Source organism: Sparus aurata, chromosome 20, assembly GCF_900880675.1.
Source record: "Sparus aurata chromosome 20, fSpaAur1.1, whole genome shotgun sequence".
NCBI lineage: Eukaryota > Metazoa > Chordata > Actinopteri > Spariformes > Sparidae > Sparus > Sparus aurata.
In genome coordinates this window covers 7,443,483-7,454,333 of record NC_044206.1, presented here as the reverse complement: position 1 = coordinate 7,454,333, position 10,851 = coordinate 7,443,483, and the positions used below count along the sequence as shown (strand labels likewise).

Below are 10,851 nucleotides of genomic sequence, written 5' to 3'. Positions count from 1 at the left end.
ATCCAAGGTCTTGTTTGGTACAGTCATGTTGTTTAACCCTACGTTGACCATATACTCGCTTTTTCATTTAGAGAAAATAACTTCTACAATGTTAAATTGACCGACAAGCAGTGTGATAAGTGCAAGTACCCAAAATGCTTTGTTGTGTGACTTTCTGTGCAGAGTTTGCATGTTCTCCCCATGCTTGCATGTGTTTCCTCCGGGTACTCCAGTTTCCCCCACCATCAAAACTAGGCTGATTCTCCAGACAGTACCCCTGGGATGGGTTAAATGCAGGGTAACAGTTTCACTTCAACTTCTTGTTGAACATTTTAGCTCCACATTGAATCATTAAGAAATTGGAATAATAATTTTGATGTACTGACTTTCCACCCATACTTATTGCCAATCCTAATTTGAATATGAAAAGTGTAAAGAGCAGGAGATGGAAGGTCAGGCAATTATAACCTTTGAGTACGATACAGTAATGGGTTAATTTTTTTATGAGAATGTGTTAGATGGGGTGATAATTAAAGACTACATTTATAATTTCTGAGGCATTTTCAGTTGGATCAGTGGATCAAAAAAGTAAAAAAAAAAATGTAAATGACCTGAAACCTGAGTCAATACTTCTCTGCCAGTCTTATCAAAAATGAAATATTACAGGCTTTATACAGGCGGTGTTCATTGTTAATGATATTGCATCATCTTGGATATGTACAACATGTTTTTCTCAGTATCATACAGTTCTGTGTCTAATCTGCATGACAAGAGTGTTGTAAATTGTGTTGGTGGCATGTGGGTGTAGATGGGAAACAGAGATTGCACTTGAAACACAAGCTGTGTAAGTACACCCAGCCTTTTGTAATGGTTAAATGGTTTGTAAAGTTCAATTAGACAGAAATGGATTCAGGGATTTTGGCCTTTGAAAAAAATCCACTCACTGAGGGTGTAACCATAGCACCCCGAGCAATTGTCCAGATTATTTGACCTTTGCATGCTGGATAATTCCAATTTACAGCCACTTACATGGCAAAATGAGACACATGGAATGCATTAATAGAGGTCAATTGCTTGTGTTTGAGAATGCATGTGAGAGACAAATAGATGGAAGGACTCGAGGGTGGAGAGGGAGATGGAGGCAGAAAATGATTAGGGTGAACAGGTTTCAGGGAGGTACAAGGTAAAGATCACGGAGTCTGCAGCCACAGGAATTATTATCCAATGTTTAATTATGGGTCAATTAAGAAAAGGGTAAGTTTAAAGCACAATTAAAACATTGATCACATTTGCATTTAAATTATACTTCAACAATCTCAATGTGAAAAGACGAAAAATACCAGAAAGCATCATTAGATTTGACTGGTAGGAATCATGTGGTTTCAGAGCACAACCAGTCAGTACTCGTGTTGCTCTATCGTCAGTGTTGTGACTACAGCTGGTCTCTGCTAACCCCAATTGGTCATAAAATCTGTTGTTGTCGGTTTGAGTGCAAATTTGATGAGGCAATTTATAGCTGACCAGCGTGTCAATTGTGGCTATAATCACTTGGCTATAATTTACGCTGAGTCTATAAACATTTTTCAAAATAAAATAGACTTAGACAACTTTATTAATCCTATCATGCATATTTTAGGCTTTGTTTGATTTTTCCGATGGCATCAGAAGAGTAGTTGAGATCACTAGGATGCCCATCTCTTCTCGGTGTATTGGCACTCTATATTTTTGCAAGCCTTGATTTACCAATCATGTCCATTTGTTTGTTTGTTTTATCTTTTTTTTTGTTATATTACTTTATGTAAAGCTAATGTTATATTGTCTGTGTAACCCATAGCAGAGTTTGTGCTAATTAGATCGTGTCAGGCTATTAACTTTGTTTAAATGGCATCAACAGAATCAATAACTGGATTGATATTGGGACAAACCAGGGCCCGTTTTTTATTTTAGATGAGAACTGATGTTCTGTCTCTCTCTGGCTTTTAATGTAGATATTAGACTAGAGGCAGCCAACAGAGGCATCTGTTTTAATCTGTCATAAACCTTTACTGTTATTTTCATTTTTGGATTCAAATATCTTGTGGCTTCAGGCTTCAAATAACTTAATTAACCTGATATTATGAGTTTCGAGTGTCTTTGTAAGGATTTATTGGATGCACCTCCTGACACACTAGATCACACCCTTCCTCATATCAACTGTAAAGCACGTACAGTAGTTCGTTTGACGTGTTATCCAACTTCATCTAAAGGCAAAAGTGCCGCCTGTTCTGGATGGCCACTCTCAAAGGCAGAGCAAAAAGCCTGCTGTTATAGCCTCCGGTCTTCTTCCTCTGCATGTTTTTAGCTTTTTTGTTGCAAGGAAATGGGGATACTGGTACAGTCTTTCAGACAGGCTCATTTCAAAGGCATTTGCAATGTTGCACTGGATGGTACACATGAGAAGTGGTAGAAATAGTTTGGTGAGGCATATAGAAAGGCACATTGAGAGGGAAGTAGCCTACTTTCACAAATCTGCACACCTGTGGGCGTGATTGGTGAATTATCTGTTTCAAAAAGTAGAAAAATTCTATTATATTCAGCCTTGCCCTCTGTGTGAAAGTTACAAAGGCGTAGAGGGGGGGACAGTTCTGTTCCGCCTGTGATCTGCAACCAAACGTAGTAGAAAAATACAGAATTTTGTCCCACTGACTTTTCGTCACATTTCTGCCTGAAAAACAGCGTCTGTCCCCAGCAGCGAGAGCCAGGCAGCTCCTGCAGTTGACTTTAACTCACCATGCCTTTGTCGCCTTCCACTATTGTGTTGCTGCAGCTACTGTCTCCGGCAACTAGTATGGAAAGAGTTCACTGTGATGGTCAGCCCCCGACTGAGATGTCAGTGAACACCCCCCTGGAAAACAGCATCCCTCCCTGCGAGTGAGAGCCGGACAGTGTTCGCTATTTACTGATAGCTATCATGTTATTATTGAATTTCGAGCAAAAAACATAACTTTGTAACTTTCTATGACATTTGGTGGGTCAGAGTCTCAAACACAACACATTATACAGCATCCATTTGATTATAAGCAGCAGGTGGACACATGTTCAGAGTAATAGGTGGAAACAGAGGAAAACGCGTACAAAAAACACACACACGTCAAGGTTATGATGTGTACCGTCACACCTCTTTTGGTTCCGCCATGCCAGCATGCTGTATGAAATTACACACTGGAGCAGATATGCCCAAGCTCTTTGGTTCAGGATGAACAGATGAATGAGCCTTTGTTGTGGTGATATTGCATTATCTCTGTGTGAAAAGCATCAATTTGTTTTCAACATTATTCTTTTCTTTCATGCAGATAAAATAGAGAATGGAGATGTGTACCAGAGGAGGAGAGGACCTCACTCGGGCAGCTCAGACGGACAGGAAACAGGAAGTAAACAACAGGAAGAGGTTTCACATGCAGGAAGCAGCTGGCGACGAATTGTCCTCCTGATCCTCGCCATTACCATCCACAACATCCCAGGTCAGAACGAGACACAGCAGCAGAAAGGGGAATTCGTTATCAGTGTCATCCATATTTGACAGGGAAGCAAAGATTAATAGAATAATAGCAAATCCAAATTCATAAGAGGCCTGTGTTGCTGTTAAGTTTACTTTCATTAAGATCAGAGTGTATTCTGTGTCTACAAACTCCTGCTGACCGAGTTTGACTCCACCGTTTTGGTTGCCACTGAAATATCTCAACACAGATTGGATGGATTACCATAAAATTTGATACAGACATTCATGGTCCTCAGAAGATGAATCATTATCACTTTGGTCATCATCTGACTTTCCCTCTAATAACACTCAAGGTTAGCAGTTGTCTTTATAAAGAATGTCTTGATAACTGTTAACTAGATTCCCCTGAAATTAAGGACAACACTGGTGAACATTTCACCTGCTAAACAGCAGAATGGTAACGTTTGGTAAAGTTTCTATCAAGTTACTTTTGTTTCGCTCCATGGTTCATTGAAAAACACAGGTTTAAAACATGTACAAAAAAAAAGTGATATGGGTGAAACTTGATAAAATTTTATGGAGAAAATATTCCCCATGTTTTTGGTTTTTCCCATGATGTCCGCAGGCTAGTCCACCTCAACTGATAGCTTTACTTATTGCTAAAGTAACTGCTAACTCCTGTTAGCCAGCAACCTCCCAGTCAACAGCTCCTGACCTGCACCATATGCAGCTTTCGCAAATTTTGACGAAGGCCAGTTACAGTACAGTGGTGATTTATAATTTCCGTATGGGCAGATACTAGTAGCCTTTTGGTACTTAAGTAATCGGTAACAGCTGCTCAATGTAGCTGCCATTCAAAGCTCACTTTGTTAGCTGTGCAGTGAGGATTAGCTGTCCTATTTGCGGAAGATGCAGGCAATAATGTACAGGAATAAAAGTGATGAAGGTCTCCCACAGAATGCATGAGTGTGCGTGTGTGCGTGTGTGTGTGTGTGCGGCAGACAGCAGAAGAGGCACATGATAACTCAGCTATACTGGCAAGTTATTATTGTTTCATGAGCTTTAACAGTAAAATATGTATTGATAACGAAAACAGTGTCCATTCACAGTGTAAATGAACTGCTAGTGAAGTCCACAGAGGGCCAAAAAAGAAGTTACTGTACCACATCCTGCATTCAATCTTGTTTAATAGCCCTGGGTGTTTTGTATTGAGTCCAGACCGGAGAGGCTCACTGAATGTAAATACAGTCTTTTTCCTCCCTTGAAATAAACAATTTGAATATTTATAGAGAAAAAATCCAGTTAAATAGACAGGTTCCTCCTGGAATACACCTTGCATTATTGAACACTACACAGAGTCCAGCAGGTTGCCATTCTATCAAATCCAATGATCTAATTAGACTAATGACATGTCAGTCAAACATCAAAGACAACACCCAGGGAAGAGCAGAGCTCAATATTTGGAGCTTTGTTCTGTCAGTGATAAAACAACAGCTCAGAACTAACCAGTAAATAAAGATGAATCAATTCCTGTGAAAAAGTATTGAAGCAATTAGCAGTCATTGTTGACATTTCTAGGGGCTGACAGCAAGAGCACCGTCAGTCAAAGCCAATACAATGTGTTTCATGTGAGTGAAGGTGTACGTGGAATATTTTCCTCATTATATTTGAGAACTTAGGCTGGCATGGGCACTGGTGCTGTTGACTATAACTCTGAACTAGACATTGTTTACAAACTTGGGCGCACAATGATCTTAACTTGATTTGCACTCCCTTAACCTGTTTCCCATGCCAAGAAATATTACCATACCCGTGTTGTTCCGTCCCTGTCGAGAATTGTAAGATGCATGTTAAATGCACGATGTATGATTTGCCACTATGGGTCTTATTTATCAAAACAAAACAAAACACATCTGCAGACTATTGTGTGTGGAGCCGCTGCAGCTGTTCAGAGTCAGCTTGATACCAGCCAGCACTGGAGGAGGGGCTGTGGTGCTGAGGCAGACTTCTTACGTTTTTACTTTAGGGAAGATAAAGTGGATTTATCGCTTAAGACCAGTTTACCGGCCTGGCTGCTGCAACAATCCATGGAGGTGACCTCCATTGTCGGTTGTTTACATAGCATAATGTCTACCGCCAACAGGGGACGTGTACTTTAATACATTACCGTTACATTACAGGGAGTAGAGGGGAGAAAGACGAGAGCAAACCAGAGTTTCTGGTCATTGCGGAATTAAGTGAGGATGACAAGAATTTAAACACACCGACACTCACAAGGTCATTTGTGCTGTTATTGGGGGGCGAATAAACACCTGTGCGAGTGACACAAATAAGCACAAATGATCCCGCAGTCATGATGGTGAACACGCCATTAAACAACCACCATTGCTGATATCTGACATGACTCAAGAAGAAAATTCATAGACAAGGTAACATTTTAAAGGGTTTTTTTTCACGTTACATTTTGTCTTGTTCACCAATTTCACTTTCTTGGTAAGTTACAATGGGAGACCAAATAAAACACACCGTTATCTAAAGAGAACTTGTTGATTGTGATGTAGTACAAAGCTCAACAAAATATAAAACAAAGATTTTTTCATTTTAGACATTTCAGTTCTAACATATTATACCTTTAATATGTCTCATTGCTCAGGTTTCGTGACAGGTTCATTGTGCAAGACTTTATATCCAAAGAAGTACACTGACTTGCAAAATTCATACTTTTAAAAATAAACTACAATCCTTAAGAAGTGCAAAACGCTGAATTGTATCACTTCGAAGATGGATACCTCATATCTGCATGTTTCAGCGCCTTTTACCAAATGTTCAGCTCACTAAATGAATATGGAATAACAGCTGCACTGAGATGATGTTGGGGAGAAAATGTGCAGCAAAGGTTTTGTTAATGTTATTTCATTTTTATGATATTCAATATTCTTAAGATATGCACCAAATCGCAGTTATTTTTTACCATATTTTGTCCATTTGTCTTTTCAATTAGGCGTCTAACAATTGAAACACATTAGACATCATACTTATCAGCATTTACTCCACCACATTCATCCATGGTTTGATAAATGTGCAAGCTTAGAATGTGCCACGAGCAGAACATTGAGCTTTGGACAATTAACGATTTTCACATATCAAATTAATGAGGAAAAGCAGTTGTTCTTGTCTAAATGATTTTGCAGGTTACGCTTGGTTTGACTCACTTGATTTCCATTTGTTCTAATTAGTAATGGCAACGTCGTTTTTAATACCGTGGAGAGATTGTTTGCCCGAGGACGTGTTGTTAATTAAGGACCCATGTAGTGTGTAGGATGGGACTAAATGGTGCCTTGTGTTACAGAGAATACTCTGCTGAATATGACATTTTATGTGAGAGGCCACTTCAGTGTTGAGTAAAACTGTTTACTGGTCACTACACACACCTCAGTTCTCATAACTGTTATTCACGCAAGATGTGCTCTGTACAGACACACTTGCATACAGACATCAGACACATACTCACATCAACCACACATGTACTCACACGCACATAACGCACAGTTCTAAGTGGTGTTCACACCTAAAGAGATCTCCTCTGAGGCTCTTAATGAAAAGACCTCCCACAGTCTCAACCCCCAACCGGAAAACCAGAACACACAGATCACATAACTCAGTTGGTCACTAAGACTAAACAACTGAAGTAGATGGGAGGGCTGGGGGGTGTTTTGCTTAAGATTTTTTTTTTATTATTTTTTTTTTTCATTTTAAGTCCCCTTCTACTTGAGAGTTGTTAAGTTGTTAAGGAGAACACTGCAACGCTGTTTTAGATTAAGTGAACTTATCCTTTAAGTAAAAGTACAGAAGTAATATAACCAAAATGCACCTTGAATATCTAATGTAAAAGTATCTTTGGGAGAAAAAAGGCTTTGTGACTGATATGTTATCTTATATGACATTTTATATGGTTAGCATTAACTGTTGTAGCTGGATAGTTTTAACTACTTCATAATTGTTTTAAGTTCATGAGTTTGGTCCATTGGCTCACATTTGAGAGGTTATAGGATGAATGTGAGGAGGTGTAGGATGATTAATGGAGTGAAATTATTCTGCTTTACACATTTGTATTCTTTTTTTTCTATTCTCTAATCTTTATTATTTTTGTGAAATATTGAGTAATTCACAAATTGACTATGTTTCTAGAAGGGGTCACAAACCAAATAGATCAGGAACCCAGAAGAACAAAGCGGTAAAAGAGAAAAGCTGATTTTGCTTGCAGAAAAGGTTGTAGGTTGTGTACACATAATATGTGTGTAGAGTAAACCTCAGCGCAGATGACCGTAATCTATTAATTGAAGGGTGCAGGGGCGGAGTGGCAATCGGGACAACCGGGAGTTCAATTTAATTTGTTTGTTTGTTCTTAAATTAACGTAGAATGGAGCAAAGCCTCCTGGGAATGGGAAATGCATTTATCTAGAGCCTATCACTCTGCGTTTATCCAATGAACCCATTGCAGGTCCAGTCTATTTACAGAAATGTAGGGGGATAAATGGTGGTGGGCTGCTGCGGTCAGAATTTTGCTGGTAGATTTTGGTGCCCCACTCTGCCCCTGGAAAGGTATGTTTATGTGTGCTTATGTTTGTGGATAAACTATGGATGCATCTGCTTGCACTATACATGCACGTTGTCAGTTTGCAAGCCACATACCTGTAAGTGGTGTTTCAAAGGAATACTGGACTTTTCTGGAAAAAGACCGATGGTTGTTCAGTCCCATTCCCAGGTCATCATATAAAGATGCTTTGGATTGGCCAGAAACCAGAAAAGTAGCAAGAACATAAGAAAATACAGAGGACAAGGTCTCTGCAGACACATCTAGTGGGTCACAAGTGATGATTGAGGTAGATTTTTCCATTATTTTTATTCCTGGTCATAGTCATATATTTGGCCTTAATTCCTGTTGGCGTTGAGGAAATATACCTCTCAGACTCTTTGCACTGTTTTCACCTGTGAGATTGCCATTAAGTCCCACGCTGTACTTGATTTACTACTTCTTGATGTCAGCACAAAGATGAACATTAAAGTTATTTTGTCTATGTGTCTATCTTAAATCCCTGTTCATTTTCAAGGTGTATCGCACAAAAAGCTTGTAGAACCATGAGAATTAAATAACTTATACTGACATGAAATTCAAAGGAATAACGGCACTTATTATTATTCGCCTTTTCATGAAGGCTGCTCTGTATAACTGTTACTGATTTGCATTTACAGAGTTCACGATTAGGATGTCAAGACAGTTCATCTGCATTCAAGCTGAAAGAAAGGAAGCTGGGAGACTTAAATATTTTAAGTACATCACAAGTAAGCACTATGTTGTGCGAAGTGTATAAATACACCCTAGGGACAGTCTATCGTTTAACCTAAAAGGACTAAATTTAAAACACCTGTGAGTCTATATTTGAGTAAAGGGCACAATCCAGTGATCTCATTTAAATAGTATTGGGATCATTGTAATGCTAAACAGTGCCTTATCTTTTCCTCACACAGGTGGTTCTCTTGAGCAAAGGCAGTATCTGAACAGAACAAACCACTGACTGGTTAATGTTTGGTGTGGGAGTTACAGAGACGTGAAAACACTAAATAGTTCTTACTAGCACGACACTGGGAATATTTTAGGACACCTCGGGACAATTTATTAACATGTTTGTCACAACAAGAAAAATGCTATTTTAACAGGAAGTCAGGGTGTGTTTGTGGCTACCATAACAGGTCACCACAGCGATCCCACAATATGACATTGAAAGTAACATCTAAAGAAACTTGAAGTTGCAACATAAAGAAATGTAAGGTTTTAACCTATCCAGGTTTTGAGGAAACGTATGTGTTGACATTCGTTATGGCAATTGGTTGCAGTGCATGTTGTAATTACACTCATTGATAATGAGACACGGAAAACTCACATTTAAATTTCATATATCCCACTTGTGATCAAGCTAAGACAAAAATCTACTTTCCCCATGTCCTGTAGAAAACGGATCATTGAAGCTGTCTGCACCTATTGCACCTATTCTGTGCAAAAATGTGTTTTATTTTAGTTACGCTCTCTATATCATTAATAATTAGGGCTTGCCATCAGTTACTTTTCTGAGATTTAGGTAAAGGTTGTATGTATTCATTTATTTATTTATTTGTTTATTTATGTATTTGTTAATGATGAATGAATGGATGAATTAGTAACTTTTTCAGCTGTTTAACAAAGCAGATTGATATTTTTTTTCATATCAGTGCCAATACAGTCGTGGTCAAAAGTGAAATACACTTACACGTACACAGAACATGTAGGCCTTCCCAGGAAGCCAACAAATTTTGTTGAGGCCTGTGGATGACCATCAGAAGCACCTAATAAATGTCAAATCAAATATTAGAATGAATATTTGGAGCAGTGAGACCAGTTCTTTTATTTTTGCTGAACATTGAAAATATTTGGCTTTGACATCAAAAGACAAAGAATACAAGACAAGTCAGTGGGCTTCCACATCCAGGTATGTACATCTAAATCAGTTTAAAAAAGGTGTACAACATGGAGACCAGTGAGCTGTTTATGGGAGAAAAGCAAGCAATTTTGAGGCTGAGAGATGATGGAAAATCAACAGAGCCATTGCACAGACACTGGCCATTGTCAGTATAATCATTTGGAATGTAGTAAAGAAGAAAGAAGCCACTGGTGTACTCAGCAACAGATGTTGAACTGCTAGACCAAGGAAAACATCAGCAGATCATGACAGAAACATTGTGAGAGCTGTAAAGAAAAACCCTAAAACATCTGTCAGGGACTTCACCAACAACCTCCAGAGGGCAGGAGTGATGGTATCACAATCCACCATTCACAGAAGCCTTTAGGAAAAAAAGTACAGAAGCTAAGCCAGAAGATACTAACCAGTCATTAGCAATAAGAATAGGAATGCTTAGATTGGAATTTGCCAAAAGTACAGAGACAATGCTCAAAAGTTCGACCACAAAGTTTTATGGACTCATGAAACAAAGATTTATTTTAACCAAAGTGATGGAAAAGCTAATGTGTGAAGAAGGGAAGAATCTGGTCATGATCCCAAACACACAAGCTCATCTGTGGAACAAGGTGGATATAATTTAATGGCTTAGGCTTGGATGGCTTCTTGCGGGATGGGCTTGTTGATCATCATTGATTATGTCACACATGATGGCAGCAGCAAAATGAACTCAGAAGTCTACAGAAACATTTTGTCTGCCAATTTAAAGACAGATGCAACCAAACTGACCAGGAGATCCTTTATCATGCAGCAGGACAACAACCCAAAACACACCACCAATACAACCAAGGAGTTCATCATGGGAAAGCAGTGGAAGGTTTTTCAACTGGCCAATTGAGCATC

At 38.9% G+C, this 10,851-nt stretch overlaps 1 protein-coding gene across 2 annotated transcripts in view; it reads left to right on the top strand.

The window, feature by feature from the left end:
- The window catches only part of slc39a11 (solute carrier family 39, member 11), a 154,495-nt gene that overhangs the window by 126,799 nt on the left and 16,845 nt on the right, over positions 1-10,851 (top strand). For both annotated transcript variants that reach the window (XM_030400710.1, XM_030400709.1), the window contains exon 6: positions 3,312-3,479. In XM_030400710.1, the coding sequence (XP_030256570.1) occupies positions 3,312-3,479 (168 nt within the window). The remainder of the gene's footprint in view (positions 1-3,311; positions 3,480-10,851) is intronic.